The 16,553-nt window shown below is 45.7% G+C and overlaps 1 protein-coding gene across 10 annotated transcripts in view; it reads left to right on the top strand.

Annotated features, from left to right (window-relative positions):
- The window catches only part of fgf14 (fibroblast growth factor 14), a 510,234-nt gene that overhangs the window by 320,662 nt on the left and 173,019 nt on the right, over positions 1-16,553 (top strand). The window contains exon 1 of one of the 10 annotated variants that reach the window (XM_059970541.1): positions 15,532-15,968. The exons of 8 other annotated variants lie outside the window; for them this stretch is intronic. Coding sequence is in view for 1 of the 2 variants with exons in the window: in XM_059970532.1 (XP_059826515.1) it covers positions 16,532-16,553 (22 nt within the window). In the remaining variant the exon portion in view is untranslated. Of the gene's footprint in view, positions 1-15,531; positions 15,969-16,152 lie in introns of those variants that run through there. One more of the 10 variants, XM_059970532.1, reaches the window with a different exon arrangement.

Raw genomic sequence — 16,553 nt, 5'->3', positions numbered from 1 at the left:
TCTCTGTGTGAAGAAGCTCCCCCAATGTTCCCTTTAAACTTTCCCCCTTCATCCTTAACCCATGTCCTCTGGTTTTTTCTCTCCCCTAGCCTCAATGGAAAAAGCCTGCTTGCATTCACTCTATCTATTGTTACGAACCCCGTAACTGGGTCATTTACCAGCAAAGATAGAGACGTCCATTGAAGTCTGATGATACTATTTTTAACAGTATTTATTAGTAAAATTACACAAAAATAATATCAATGCAAATATACAGATAATATACATTGTCAATACTAACTCTAAAAGTGCGGGTATAATAATAATAATAAGAAATAAGCGCTATCGTTGCCTAGGGGATAATGTATTGTCCGATGGAAATATAAAGTTCACACAGTTCGTGCAGGCTGCAGCCTTTGGGGACCGCTGTGTTGCAATGGTTGGAGAGAGAGAGAGAGAGAGATTTAGAGAAAAACTTGCCGGCTTTCCTTTTATGATTTCGATCCGTCAGGAGTCCTGTTGGTGTGGCCGTTCAAGTGTGACCTCTCCTTTAGCTAAACCGTTCTTCCGTGATGAGCCCGCCACCCTGGCAAGGGAGGATGCACACGAGCCCCCACCGGCTTTCACTATAAAATGCTGTCACTGGATCTCCAGCGTTTCTCCTGGTGCGTCTAAAGGGGTTGTTCCCCAGACCCTCTTTTATCCTTACTCACGGGGTCTCAGATGTCAATCAGGTTGGGATGATGCAATCCCTCAACCAGACCACTCTGGTTGTCCCCCGAGGGGTTCAATGAATAGTACAGTACTCAATACACAATTCCGTCTCCAAGAGACAATAACCATTATCAGTGGCTCCGTTCCGCTGAGGCCAGGACACATTCTATACCTTGTGTATTCCGTGTGTCTCTCTCTCATTTCCTGGGTCCCAGACCCGAATTAATAGTGATCTTGCGATTCTCAAAAAGGAGGGGGTGACTTTGTACCCTTTGGCCCCTCAGAGTTGCTTCACATTCATAACACCCCCTTCCTTCTAAGATTTTTGCCACAGGTAAAAATTAATTAATACAGAGTCTTACAGGATTTCAGAATCTAACACAATACAAAAGAGGTTTTTTTCACTACAGAGTAATACAGTTATACATTCAATTCAGCACCTAAACAGTTAGCGATTACATTGTCACTTCCTTTAATATCTTAATATCTTGTACCTTAATAAAATTCTTGTAGCATCAGACTCCAATTTAATAACCACCTATTTTTATTCCTTTTCTTCAGCAAACAAAAACTAAAGAGTTGTGACCTTAGCTTACATATATATTACAAAAGTTCATGCAAATACTAATCTTTATTTTACTTTCAAACTTAACAGTCAATCTTCCATGGGGTTGTCTTTATTAGTTACATGCTTTGTCGAAATCCCTTAAAACAGGATCCTGTTATTTAAAATGAAATCCCGTCAACCCTCGCCCCTTTTCCAGTTAACTCCCACGTGGTTAACTTGCTCACCAGTGTGGAATAGGCTTTTGCATGCTCCCTTCATAGGAGTTATTTTATCAACAATGTTTTCCAAACGTAGCCCATTGGCTGAATCTCCACACAATTCTTTATTTTTAAGCAAGTCATTAGTTTTATCTTCAGGACCCTTCAGTCTATTAGTTTTCAGTTTAACATCTGCAAGCGATCCCTCTTTGTTCAAACAACATATCAAATTCTGCCTCTTCACAGCACACCCTTGAATAACATTAGCCAGTGGGGCACCTTTACACTCCAAATCAACCTGTAATCGATTCGCAGGCACCGTGTTACCAAGCCATTGTCCCTGTAGCCTGGTTACAGCTTCTGACATCAATCCAGACTTTAAATTTTCTTCATTCAATTTAGGAACCACACTTTTCACTTTCCCTTCAATAATAATATTCACCTCACCACCTTTCATCTCCTCACTAACTTTTAACACACCTTCGAACACAAACAACTGGGAATTCTCACTTCCCATTATTACCAAGGTTAACCCTTTCTTCACTGAACCAAGTCCATCTGACCCACAAGGACTGCATTCCTCTTCAACTGAATCAAATACCTCAGACCTTTTCTGAGTTCCATTACTAGGTTCAGTACCATGTGCATCCACATCTTGAACACACTCAAACAGGACATCTGCCTCTTCCAGGCTTTCAATACCCGTACCCTTTTCAAATTCTAAGTTCCCCTGATCCTCCCAGTTACTCTCTGGGCAACTCCCTTCCAGAGTAAACTCAACCCTGCGGGCTGAAGCAACCTCATCTGCCAACCCAGCAGACTTCTTCAAGGTAATAGCACCCTTTTCGTCTAGGACTGCCCTCATTTCATTATCGGGAACGCCTTTAGAATTTTCAACTTCTTCAAACAGTTCTATCAAACCAGACAGATCATCCATGTCCAACCCTGGACCTTCTAACAGCCTTATCTGTTTCTCATTTTTACTCCGTGCCTCTATAAATCTCCTCCTGGCTGAGGGCAAGTCTACCTCCTTTTACCTCCCTATTCTCCGTTTTACCACCCTCTAACCCCTCTTGGTACAGGGTCGGTAAAAATGTCTCAGCCAAATCGATACTGGCCTCTTTCTCAGCTGCCTTTCCCGACATGCTGCGAGTGGTCGTGCATGTGGGATAGATCTTGGAATCTAGGGGTGGGTCCTCAACACTTACAGGCTGGGTCGGCAGCTCCATGGCTGACCAGACTTCACCACCAGCTAAATCGTTACCCAGAAGGATGTCTACGTCAGTTCTCGGAAATTCTGATCACACCCCTATTTCAACTGGTCCAGTTACCAGATCACAATTTATAATGATCCTATGCAAAGGCACAGCTTCTGTCCCTTGTCCTATGCCTCTCAAAGCTACCTCTCCAGTCTCGGGACCAAAATCTAGTACCGTACTGCGAATCAATGACAGCTCAGCTCCAGTGTCTCTCCAGATCCGCACTGGAACTGGTGTGTCTCCCTCTTTCACAGACACGGTTCCTTCTGAAATAAATTTCTCAGGCCCCTCTCGTATTCTGTCTACCTGGGGCTTTCTCATCGATTTACTGATCACCACAATACATCCTGTAGGGACTGCTGCTTTCCCTTTTCCTATCTCCTTCCTCGGAGCAAGGCACTTAGATGCAATATGACCCACCTTTCCACAATTAAACCAGGGCAAACCAGGACCTCTCCTGCCATCTTGCCTTTTCTCCTCCTTAATTTTACCACTAGCTCCTGGCTGGATCTCTGCCTCAGCCGGCGGGCTTTCTGTACCATTCCCACGGTCTTTCTGGTAACTCTTATTCGAGGAAAACTTTGTCTTGTGGGTTAGGGCATATTCATCTGCAAACCTAGCAAATTCGGATATGGACTTATTCGGCTTCTCATTCAAATACATCCGGATATCATCCGAAACACAATCTTTAAATTCCTCAATCAGAATTAACTCCCTGAGATGCCAAAAATCCTCTTCCACCATTTCTGCTGCACACCAACGATCCAAGAGCACACCCTTCTCATAGGCAAACTCTGCATACGTCTGATTCCACCCTTTCTTTAAATTTCTGAACTTTTGACTATAGGCCTCAGGTACCAATTCGTAGGCCTGAAGAATGGCCTCCTTTACTTTCTCATAATTCTCAGACTCCTCCTCCTCCATGGACAACGCCGCATATGCCCGTTGTGCCTTCTGTTTTAACACACTTTGTAACAGCGCCACCCACTGATCTCTGGGCCACTTCTGACTCACTGCCATCTTTTCAAAATGCAAGAAATAACTATCAACATCCGTCTCCTCGAACGGAGGTACAAACCTAAATTCCCGACTAACATTAAACCGCTCCTCTCGGTCTGACCCTTGAGCTCTTCGCTCTTGCCTTAACTTCTCCAGGTCCATCTCATGTTGCCTCTGTTTCTCTTTCTCCTCATACTCCCTCTCCTTTTCGGCTCTCTCCTTCTCTTTTTCGGCCCTTTCCTTCTCTTTTTCAGCTGCTTCCAGCTGTTTTAACTTAATTTCATGCTCCCTCTGCTTCTCAGCTCTTTCCTGCTCCCTCTTCACCTCTAACTCCTTTAGCTGGAGCTCATGCTCCCTCTTCCTCTGTTCCGCGTCCAGCCTCAATTTCTCCAACTCTAACTGAGCTGTCCCACTAACTGGTACCTTTTCAGGAATATTTTCCAATACCTCAGCCGAAAACACATTCTCCACAACATAATACTGGGTTATGGCCCTCCGCACCTCCTGCTTTTTCATTGACAACCTCACCTCTGTGAGATTTAGTCCTTTCGCAATATTTATCAAGTCCGACTTTGTGGCAGCCTCTAGCACCTGCAGATTCGGGTTTTCTATAAATTCGTCTACGTCCATCTTTCCTGGTTTCCCGTCTGGTTACCCGCGCAACCAGATCCAAGTTTGGACTTAAAAGCCCGATTCACTGGCCCTCCAATTTGGTATCAAATCTCGAGACGAGGCCCCACGTTGTTATGAACCCCGTAACTGGGTCACTTACCAGCAAAGATGGGGACGTCCGTTGAAGTCTGATGATACTATTTTTAACAGTATTTATTAGTAAAAATACACAAAAATAATATCAATGTAAACATACAGATAAGATGCGTCATCAATACTAAATCTAAAAGTGCAGGTATAATAATAATCAATAAGAAATAAGCTCTATCGTTGTCTAGGGGATAATGTATTGTCCGATGGAAATATAAAGTTCACTCAGTTCATGCAGGCTGCAGCCTTTGGGGACCGCTGTGTTGCAATGGTTGGAGAGAGAGAGAGAGATTTAGAGAAAAACTTGCCGGCTTTCCTTTTATGATTTCGATCCATCAGGAGTCCCATTGGTGTGGCCGTTCACTTGTGGCCTCTCCTTTAGCTCTTCCGTGATGAGCCCGCCACCCTGGCAAGGGAGGACGCACGCGAGCCCCCACCGGCTTTTGCTATAAAACGCTGTCACTGGATTTCCAGCGTTTCTCCTGGTGCGTCTAAAGGGGTTGTTCCCCAGACCCTCTTTTATCCTTACTCACGGGGTCTCAGATGTCAATCAGGTTGGGATGATGCAATCCCTCAACCAGACCACTCTGGTTGTCCCCTGAGGGGCTTCAATGAATAGTACAGTACTCAATACACAATTCCTTCTCCAAGAGACAATGGCCTTTATCAGTGGCTCCGTTCTGCTGAGGCCAGGACACATTCCAAACCTTGTGTACTCCGTGTGTCTCTCTCAGTTCCTGGGTCCCAGACCCAAATTAATAGCGATCTTGTGATTCTCAAAAAGGAGGGGGTGACATTGTACCCTTCGGCCCCTCAGAGTTGCTTCACATTAATAACACTATACCCATCATAATTTTATACACCTCTATCAAATCTCCCCTCATTCTTCTACACTCCAGGGAATAAAGTCCTAACTTATTCAACCTTTCTCTGTAACTCAGTTTCTCAAGTCCCGCCAACATCCTTGTAAACCTTCTCTGCACTCTTTCAACCTTATTAATATCCTTCCTGTAATTAGGTGACCAAAACTGCACACAATACTCCAAATTCGGTCTCACCAATGTCTTATACAACCTCACCATGACATTCCAACTCTTATACTCAATATTTCGATTTATAAAGGCCAATGTGCTGAAAGCTCTCTTTACAACCCTATCTACCTGTGATGCCAGTTTTAGGGAATTATGTATCTGTATTCCCAGATCCCTCTGTTCTACTGCACTCCTCAATGTCCTACCATTTACCTTGTATCTTCTACCTTGGTTTGTCCTTCCAACTTCCCAACTTTTTTTGTTCATTGCCAAATCTAATGAAGGGAAGCATGCTACACTGCATCCACTGTGTTGTCACTTTCAGGGAGCCATGAGCTTGTATCCCACATCGATGAACCTGAGAGTCCTGGCCTTTACTCCAGGTTTCTCCAGATTAAACTCCTCCTGCAGTTTCTCTACCCACATTTCCAACAGGTCTACACCCCTGCTATATTATTTGACAGACTTTCTCCCCCACTATCCACAACTCCACTAATGTTCATCTTGTCTGCAAGCTGATGAATCAGACCAGCTACATTTTCATCCAAATCATTTACATATATTACAAATAAATATCCGGCAATGATCCCTGTGGAACACCATTGGTCACAAACATCCGAAAGAATAACACCCCACCACCATAATCCTCTGTCTTCTATAACCAACCAACTCTGTATCCAAGTTACTAAGTCACCTGACCATGAGCGATCTTGACAAATACTTAAGTGACTTGTCAAACAGCTATCATTGGCATCAACATGAGGAATTCTACAGATGCTGGAAATCCAAGGCAACACACACAAAATGCTGGAGGAACTCAGCAGGTCAGGCAGCATCTATGGAAATGAATAAAAACTCAATGTTTCAGGCCATTTCTCAGGGTAGGAAAAGAAGGGGGTAGATGCCAGAATAAAAAATATGGATAGCTAGAAGGCGATAGCTGAAGCCCAGTGGGCAGGAACGGTAAAGAGCTGGAGAGGAAGGAATTTGATTGGAGAGGAGAGTGGACCATAGGACAAAGGGAAGGAGAAAGGGACCCAGAGGAGGTGTTAGGCAGGTGGGAATCAGTACGAGGCTAGATTGGGGGATAGCAGAAGAGGGGAGGAGGAGGGAAAAAGTTTAATCTGGAACGAGAAATCGATATCCATACCATCAGGTTAGAGGCTACCTAGAAGTAATATAAAGTCTTGCTCCTCTACCCTGAGGGTGGCCTCATCATGGCACGAGAGGAGACCGTGTACCGACATGCCGGAACAGGAATGGGAAATGGAATTAAAATGTTTGTCCACCAGGAAGTTCTGCTTTTGGTGGATTGTCACCTCCTCAAATCACTCAATCAAATTTGTGAGACAGAACTGCCCCACACAAAGCCACGCTGACTTTTCCTAATAAGCCCATGCTTTTCCAAATATGAGTAAATCCTATTGCTTGGGATCTTTTCCAATAATATTTCTACCACTGGCAATAACTTCCCGGTTTACCTTTAATCCTCATGGATTAACCAGCTGGCCTTTGGAAGACACCCAAATGTCAGTTGTCTGGTAAGATAGTTAAGAGACCCGGGGGCAAGATAAGTAAATGGATTTAGGGTGTAATTTCAACATACTCAAAGGGTATGAAGCTTCAGAGAGGTGAATGGACTCCTTCTAGTCCGAGCGTTCCTATACAGCAGAAAAACTGGAGGTTCAACACTTCTGGTCTCTATCAGTTGTTTTATTCCCATCCTCATCATCTCGCCCTCTGCCTACCATGAGTTTGGGTTTACCCTCCTTCACCTCAAGCCCCTCCCTGCTCCTCACTGTGACCCCCCCCCACCCGCCCCACATTCTCCCCACTCTGGGTGAGCAGTTTTCTCCAGAATTCACTAGTTAATATTGCACTGGTGGTCTTAAGCTGACTACTCCAAGTGGAATTCCTTTAAATGGAAACGAGTTCTCAAGGTATGACCTATCAACCAGTCTGTTCCCTGTGAATCTTCTTTGAAAAACACAAGTGTAGCCGGTCCAATCCTTCCTGTGCTTTCGGAGTATGGCATTATTAACATGACTGCATCAGAGTGCTGATTCAGGGAACTGAGTTGCTGGTCCAGTGGATCCAGCATTTGGTCTAAATTAATCCTCTTATTGCTCGGAGTTTTAGCGGTTGCAATATGATAGGTGTTTTAAATAGGATTCCACACATTTCTACAATTCCCCCCCTTATCCCAGGGTCCAGTACATTTTCATTGTCAGCACCTTGGTATAAGTACTCAACGTGTACATCAGTCTCTATGCAGCTGGCGATTAGGGAGCCTCTGTGAATTCCATCTAACACTTGGCTCCTTATCGTTCATGTTCATTGTTATGAGCCCGGAATCCTCTGGAATATTATTCCCGTTGAAATCATTGTGATTTGAAGCTAGCTTTAGAATCATAAAATCATAACCATGCAATGTACAACCAATGTACAACAGGCCCTCAGCTCCGCTTGGCCATGCTGACCATGATGTCTATCTATGGTAGTGCCATTTCCCTGCACTATCCATCTACACTGATCCTATCCAAGTCTCAACACCCTTTAAGCATTGTAGTAGTATTTGCCTCTACCACCTCCTCTGCTCCATTAACCCACCACTCTGATTAATAATTTGGTCCTTAGGTCTCCTTCAAATATCACCCCTCCCACCTTAAACTGTGCCGTTTAGTTTTTGACTCCTCTACTTGAGGAAACAAAAACTGTGGCTATCTACCCATTCTGTGCCTCTTATAACCTTACAAATCTCTATATGTTCACTCCTCAGCCTCCTGTTTTCCAATGATAATAAACCTATCCTATCCAGCCTCTCCTTATAACTACAGCCCTGTATTCAGGGCTGAATCTGGGTGAATCCGGGTGAATTCACATCCGAATTCGAATGTGAATCCGTATTCACATCCAGGCGAATCTCTTCTGCGAAACATGCAAGATGCTGGATGAGCTCAGCAAGTCAGGCAGCGTCTGTCTTTTGCTATTATGTTCTTCCAATAGAACAGTGCACAATACACCGAATGCAGTCTAAGCAGTGTTTTTTACAACCGCAACATGACGTCCTCGCTCTTATACTCAATACCTTGCCTTATGAAGGAAAGCATGCTAAATGCCTTCTTCAATGCCCTGTCCATCAGTATCACCAGCTGCAGGAAGCTATGAGCTTGCACCCCAATGCCTCTTATACCATACAATCAGTATCACTGAGGTCCCTTTCTTTCTCTGTACATGTTCTAATATTATTTGGCACATGAACTAATGAAATCTAAATGGGGAGAAAATGCAGTCATCAGAGGTGCAAAGAGACTTGGAAGTCCTCGTGCTAGACTCCCTGAAGGTTAATTTACAGATTGAATCTGTGGTAAAGAAGGCAAATGCAATGTTGGCATTTATTTCAAGGGAAACAGAATATAAAAACGAGGAGGTAATGCTGAGGTTTTGTAAGACACAAGTCAGGCCGCACTTGGAGAATTGACAACAGTTTTGAGCCCCATAGCTCAGAAATGATTGGAGAGAGTCCAGAGGAGGTTCACGAGGATTATTCCAGGAATGAAGGGGTTAATGTGTGATAGGTGTTTGGCGGCTTTGGGCCTGTACTCACTAGAATTTATAAGAACGCCGGGGGGGGGGGCTGAGGGGAATATCATTAAAACTTTTAGCATATTGAAAGGACTAGAGAAGGTCGATGAGGAAAGGATGTTTCCTCCAGTGGAGATGTCCAGAACTAGAGGACACAGCCTCGAAATTGAGGGGCAACCCTTTAGAGCAGAGGTAAGGAGGATTTTTATTTTTAGCAAGAGAGTAATGAATCTGTGGAATGCTCTGCCATGGACAGTTGTGGAGGCCAAGACCGTGGGTATATTTAAAGCAAAAATTGATAATTTCCTCATTGGCCAGGGTTATGGTGGGAAGGCAGGTGTATGGTTGAGTGGGATCCAGGATCAGCCATGACAGAATGGTAGAGCAGACTCAATGGGCTGAATGGCCTAATTCTGCTCCTACATCGTATGGCCTAATTACCTCACTCTTAGCTGGATTAATTTCTACCCAGCCCTGCTCCATTCAACAATCTGAGATAACCTTCTTCACTAGCTATGACTGCACTACCAGTTCAGGTCATTGGCCTTGGATGTTGGAATGAGATAAGCCAGAAGGTTATGGGTACTCGGTACCCTCTAGTCACTTGAGCATAAGATCCAAGCTAACACTCCAAGTGTTACTCTGAGGGATGTTTTCCGATTGGCCTCAGCCAATTCTGGGCCACATTGTTGCTTAGGAGAGCTTGTTGTGAACAAGTTAGTCATCTCGTTTTTTTTAAATGTCATAACAGTGACCACACTGTAACAACGAATCTTGTTAGCTGCTAAGATGCATTGAGAATTCTTGAGGCAATGTGAAGTCTTTCAGAAAATGCAAGTGTTTCCTTCTCAAGGTGTAAAATTGCTTGAGATGCAAAAACACGTGTGAGCATCACTGAGAAAACCATCTGTTGTGTGTTGGCTGCTCCCAAACTTGAGAATGAATTTGCAAAGAGCATATGTTTTTGTTACACACTAGAGCACAGATTTTGGGGAGTGTCACTGTTGGCGAGGTTAATGCTGATTACCCACCCCTAACTGCCTCTGGAAAGTAGGGGTGAACTACATTCTTGGTAAATTGGTTTATTATTGTCACATGTACTGAGGTACAGTGAAAGGCTTTGCTTTGCACACCATTCGATGCATAGCATTTCATCATGTAAGTGCATTGTGATAGCACAAGGTAAAACAGTAATCGAATGCAGAACAAAGTGTTGCAGTTGCAGGGAAATACAGTACAGCCAAACAATAGGGTCCAAGGCATTGATAAGGTAGATTGTGAGATTAAGAGTCCATGTTGTCATACTGTCATTCAATACCCATAACAGTGGGATAGACGCTGAGCTTGAGCCTGGCTGTATATGCCTTCAGGCTTTTGTATCTTCTGTCCGATGGAATTGGAATTATTGTCAAGGGTGAGAAGAGAAAATTTCTTGGGTGGAAGGGGTCTTTGATTATGTTTTACAAAAGGTAGAAACAAATGTCCATGGAGGGGAGCCTGGTTTCCGTGATTTGTTGAGCTGTTGCAGCATGCACTCACTGTGCAGTTACTTTGTATTACTGAGGGTCATGTATAAGGGCTAGTGTTTGTCACCTGGCTCAGATTCAAAATAAACTTGAAACCAAATTCTCCAATGATCTACAGGTCAAAACCACACTTCCTACGTTGTAGTGTGATGTTCCCAAAATATTTCCACTTTTCAAAATCCATTTTTAGTAAAGTTTTCTTTAGTTTCCTTCCTAATGTTTCTGAACTCCTGCAGCACTTGAAGTTCCCTGGTTCTCTCAGGGAACAGGGGAGTCACTAATTTGTCATCCAGAGACCATTCTGTATAAGATATATAAGATGATCGTGTGGATAGTCAGAGGCTTTTTCCCAGGGTTGAAATGGCTAGCACAAGAGGGCACAGTTTTAAGGTGCTCGGAAGTAGGTACAGAGGAGATGTCAGGGATAAATTCTTACCCGGAGAGTGGTGAGTGCATGGAATGGGCTGCCAGTGACAGTGATGGAGGCGAATACGATAAACTCTTTTAAGAGATTTCTGGATAGATACATGGAGCTTAGAAAAATAGAGGGCTGGGGGTAACCCTAGGTAATTTCTAAGGTAAAGACATGTTTGGCACAGCTTTGTGGGCCGAAGGGCCTGTATTGTGCTATAGGTTTTCTCTGTTTCTATGTTTCTATTCTCCACATGGACCTCCCAACTTGGTGTATATTGAATGCAAACTCAAGCATTTTCTAGCAATGGCTTATTGGGTATCCAGAGATCCAGGCATTCAAACTGCACTTCAGAAACTTGAGCATGGGATCCAGGCAGATTCCACTGGGGTAGTTGTGGGATAGTGATTTACTATCAGGGGTGCCATCTATCAGTGAAATATACAAGGAAAGGTAACATGGTGGTTAATTACCAGACAGGTGGCCCAGAGATTGCTGAAAATTTTTAACAGTTAAATAAATCTGGAATTCACAGCTGTCATGGGGAAAAATAAAATCCCATGAAACTATACCCAGCTGGTTCATTAGTGTCCAACAGGAGAGGGATTTGCTGTCCTTACCTGGTCTGACTCATGTGTATCTGCAGACCCTTGCATTGGACCCTTAATTGTCCTCAAAAATAGTCCATTGACAGGCAAGTTGTATCAAACCTTGATGAGCAAACACAACAGAAGGACTACGAAGCACTGTCCATGGTGCTGGATACCACTTTGAGCACTTTCAGTCCTTTCAACCTTACAAAGTCCTCAGGAAAACCTGGGAGGTGGATGTCCAAATTGGAGAGCCAGCTGACACTGTTGTATTAACAATTGTATCTCTGAATCTTCCACTATATATAGACTGTAGCGATTTAGGGAGAGATAAATAGGTGGAATTAGGGATTTTCAGGCGGGTTCATAACCTGATGGCAGAGTAGAAGAAGTTGGTGTTTAACTTTGAGGTGTGGATCTGGTGGTTCCTGAATCTAGTGATAGCTTTGTGAAGAGATTATGTCCTACACTACTGTGCAAAAGGCTTAGGCACCCTAGATTTTTATATGGTTTCAAGTGGTTTGCCCTCTATGGAGTCCTAATGTCTACATCACCGAGGCTGTCTGGGATTACATGGAGAGACAGAAGCAAGTGAGACAACCAAAGTTTGCAGAAGAACTGTGGCAAGTTCTCCAAAATGTTTGGAACAACCTGCCAGCCAATTTTCTTATAAAACTGCACAACAGTGTACCCAAGAAAATTGATGCCATTTTAAAAGCAAAGGATGGTCACACCAAATATTGAATCGATTTATTTTTTTTTACCATTTACTGCTCTTTGTAGTAACTCTTTTGATATTTAGAAACTATTCATTTCATTAAATTTGAAAGTATCTTCGCTTTACAGATTTTTTTGAATCTGTGCTCATGACTTTTGCACAGTTATCTAGTCGGTGGGTGTCAGTAATGATTGTCATCTTCATCACTGAGACGATAAACATGGGTGACTTCTGCGATGGCCTAACCAGTTTTAACCAGAAGTTCTGGGACACCCCCTGCTGCCAGTTGTCACAGTGCTGATTGTGGAAGCTTGCTGTGCACAAATGCCTCACTGGCTGGTCTGAGGTGAAGGCAATGTAGAAACTTTGTGGAGTAGGAAGCTGGAACACCCTCGCCTGTCCCTCCTCCCTTCCTAGGGACAATGAGTAAGTTCATTGCTGAACTCATGGTCTATGGTCAGCTGCCGGCTTATCATGGGGAGGTGTTTTCAGATTCATGTTGAGGATGCAGCTGCACGTGTTTGTGGCACGCCTGGCATCAAATGATGCCCGCCACCTCTCTCTTCTTCCCTTTCTTCCATGGGTCACTGCCCACTGCTATTACATTCCCTCTCCTTCAGCCCTTTACCTCTTCCACCTATCACCTCCCAGCTTTTCACATCATCCCATCTTCTCCCTCAGCTATCTCACCTTTCACTTGCCAGCGTGTATTGCTCCCCTTCTAATTCTGGCTTTTGCCTATTCCTTTCCAGTCCTGATGAAGGGTTCTGAATTGCTGAGTTCCTCCAGCTCAAGATTTCCAGCATCGGCAGCTTCTCCTGTGCTGAAAAGTTGTCGGCACTATGTTTGGAAGTTCGCTGCGTGGAGAGAACTCTGCACCGCCACCAGGCGGCAGCCGCGAGTCTCCGCGCAAACTTTAAGACGGAAAGTCGGGCTCGGTTCGCACGAATGTGCTGCGTGTGATGGACGGGAGTCGGGTGGCCTGGCAGGGTCGGGAGGGTCTCGGGTCCCGAGGGTCGGGGTCAGGCGGGGTTTGCAAATCGGGAGTGTATGCGGTTGGTGGGGGTAAATGCGGGCAGTTCCATCCGTTACCATCAGCTGCCGAACAACCGGGGTCAGAGCTGTACCCCAGGGGCGGAACTGTGCCAAGCGCATGGTTTTGAACCTGAATGCGAGACTCTGTACCAGGGGCCGGCACTTACCTAGGGGCTGGGGGCATAGTACTTGTAGGCGGAGCTCTGTATCGGGGAGTGGGTCTCGGTACAGGGGGTGTGACTTTGTACCCCGGGTCGCGGGCCTGGTGTTCTCCACGGTGCTGAATGGAACTCCTCAACTACGACCCCTACACCGCCGGCCGCAGGCGGAATCGGGCGCCAGGCTCGGCGATGGACAAGTAGCCCGGTTCTTATCTTCTGCAGAATGAGGATCAGACGGCTGAACCCACCAACCCTTCTCTCTCTCTCTCTCTCTCTCTCTCTCTCTCTCTCTCTCTCTCTCTCTCTCTCTCTCTCTCTCTCTCTCTCTCTCTCTCACACACACACACACACACACACACACACATCAGGTACATCTAAACAGACGGAAACAGAGACAGGCACACCCCAAATATTCTACCTCCCTTCACAGGTTTCTCACTCGACACACACCCCACAAATGCACTCACCCCTCAATGTGACCCACCCGTCTTGTGCGTAGAGCAATATCCCAGTGTGCAAGATCACTCATTGGTTATCTGTGACAGTTACAGGTCACTAGCTATCAATCTATTTTTCTCACAATTCGTTAACGGTCTGTGATTATTATTCTGCAGTCATAAGCTGTGGTATTTACTACGTGGGTTTCAGTCTGTGGTGATGAGTCCTTACACCTGGTATTTATCACTGAATCAGTAGTTACCCGTCAGAGTGATGAGTCCATTTTTTTTCAACAGTCGTTACCTGTTTCTGGCCATTGTGCTTGTGGTAATAAATCACTAGTTGTCAGAGGTTTCCAGTCAGTGGTTATAACTCAGATGGTATGTGTTTGTTTTTATTGATCCACGATTACCAGTCTATATCTGTACTTAACCGAACCACGATAATCTGCTTGTGGTTACCCGCTAGCATCTTTGAGTCTATAGTTCTCAGTATCTGTTCCCAGTCCCAGTTCTCAGTCCCTTTGTTATCAATCAGTCCGCACTGGTTATCAGCCAGTGGTTGTCAGCTGTGGTTACTGTCCCGTGGTTACGAGTCTATGCTCCTCAGTCTTTATAAATCGCTGGTGATCAGCCTACGCTTATTTGACCTGTCCCTGGTTAGTGGTCATCACTGTGCAACAGTCTATATGTTAGTCTGTGTTTGTCAGCCGGTAGTTTTGTGTTATTGGCTATCAGTGGCTGATCACTATTCTACGGCTATTTGTGATTATCATCTGCATTATTAATCAATGGTTAGTAGATATTGATCGTGAGTCTCACTGATCAGTCAATGGTTATTAGTTACGGATTATCAGTCATCAAGTGTGTGTCGTTCTGTAGTTATCGGTCTTCTGCGAGGGAGGATCGTCACCTGGTCGCTTGCGAGGAGCGATGTCCTGCGGAGTTCAGTCGCTTAAAGCCTAGCTCCTGGTAGGGTTACCCATGGCGGTAAGGTGAATTCCAGACAAAGAGCGACCTAACCAACACCCCAGCAGTGGAGCTGTCGGAAGACAACACAACGGCAGTGAAGTCGGAGGAAGGGTGCGCCAGTCATCTTCTGCTCCGTGCCCGATCTGTCAAGGACCGTGTGGTGGCTGCCCACCCTGAACAAAGTTACACACATTAGGGAAACCCGGCCTAACGTCCCGGTTATGTGGATCCCGGATTGGCCACCCGAGGAGAACATCAGGCCCGAGTGATCGTCAGTCAACACCAGTCAATAATAATGAGTCACTAGTAACCAGTCAGTGGTTTACCGGTCATTGGTTATTTAGCAGTAGATCAATCACTACTGAGTGGTCAGACGTTAGGAGGGAATAGATAACTGTGCTTATTGGTCGCCGGTTATCAGACGGTGGTTATTGTCTGTGCACGGGAGTTTACCATTCTGTGGCTGTTCCTTTGTAGTTATCAGTTTGCGGTTAACAGCCGGAGCTTGTCGGTCATTGTGTTTGGGTTTGTGGTTAACAGTACATGAATATGTCCAAGTCAATTGCTATTATTATCTGGTAAATAGTATCTGCTATACGTCAGCTGTTGTCAATCCACGGTTATAAGTCCTTACTTATGAGTTATTGGTTATTAGTCAGTTTTTACAAGATTTTATTGTATTTATCAGTCACAGGTCAGTGGTTAGCAGACGTTGTTTATCGCTCTCTGGTTATTGAACTGAACTCGAGCATCAGTAGTTATCGGCTTTCGGCCACTGGGTTTAGTCATTGGTTCCTGTGAATCAGACGGTGTGTGAGTCTAAGGGTTAAACTCCCCCCACCGGTCTCCCCACGAGCCGGGTGGCCAAACTTTGACAGTCTGTGCGCAGCCGTGAGGGCGAGGCGGAGCACGGCTGTGTTAGCGCTCCACTCGGTGGAGGTCGGTGCATAGACGGCCGCATCCGTGCCGGCGAGCCCGTGTTCCTTGGCTGGAGTGTGGAGCCAGGTCGTCGGGAGGGGAAAGGTGTGGAGGGTTGAGGAGAGGAGGGGGAGAAAGATTGACAGGGTTAGAGGGAAAAGGAGGGGGAGAGGAGAGCAGGGGAGCGGGAAAGGAGTGGAGTGAAGGAAAGGGAAAGGAGCGCAGGGAAGGAAAGCGGAGGAGGGGGAAGGGGAGAGAAGGGTAGAGGAGAGAAGGAAGGGGAGGGGAGAATAAGAGAGGGGAGGGGAGACAGGAGTGGAGGAAGATAGAGAAGAGAAGCGGAGGGCGCGCTGTTGGAGAGAGTTAAGGAAGTTCCGGGTGCGAATGTGAGCAGCCCGCATCGGCGAGAGGGAAAGTGTGCGGATCGCTGCCCACTCGCCACCGCGAGCTCTCCGGGACGGGGGGTGGGGGTGGGAGTGCAGGGAGCCAGAGGATGGAGAAGTTGAGAAGCGGACAGGATCTCGCCGGCTCCCTGCCGCCCTCACCTCGCGATTCCGAGCTACCGGTGAGAGCGCACGCAAGCAGCCTATCTCGATGCCGAAGCTAAGCCGCTGAGCGGGCGGCCGGGCACCGAGTGGCGGCTCATCCCTCTCCTACTAACCTCAGCCATGGCAGCGGCGATTGCGAGCT

The sequence above is a fragment of the Hypanus sabinus genome, chromosome 5, assembly GCF_030144855.1.
Source record: "Hypanus sabinus isolate sHypSab1 chromosome 5, sHypSab1.hap1, whole genome shotgun sequence".
Classification (NCBI taxonomy): Eukaryota; Metazoa; Chordata; class Chondrichthyes; order Myliobatiformes; family Dasyatidae; genus Hypanus; species Hypanus sabinus.
This window is presented reverse-complemented; position numbering and strand designations above follow the sequence as displayed.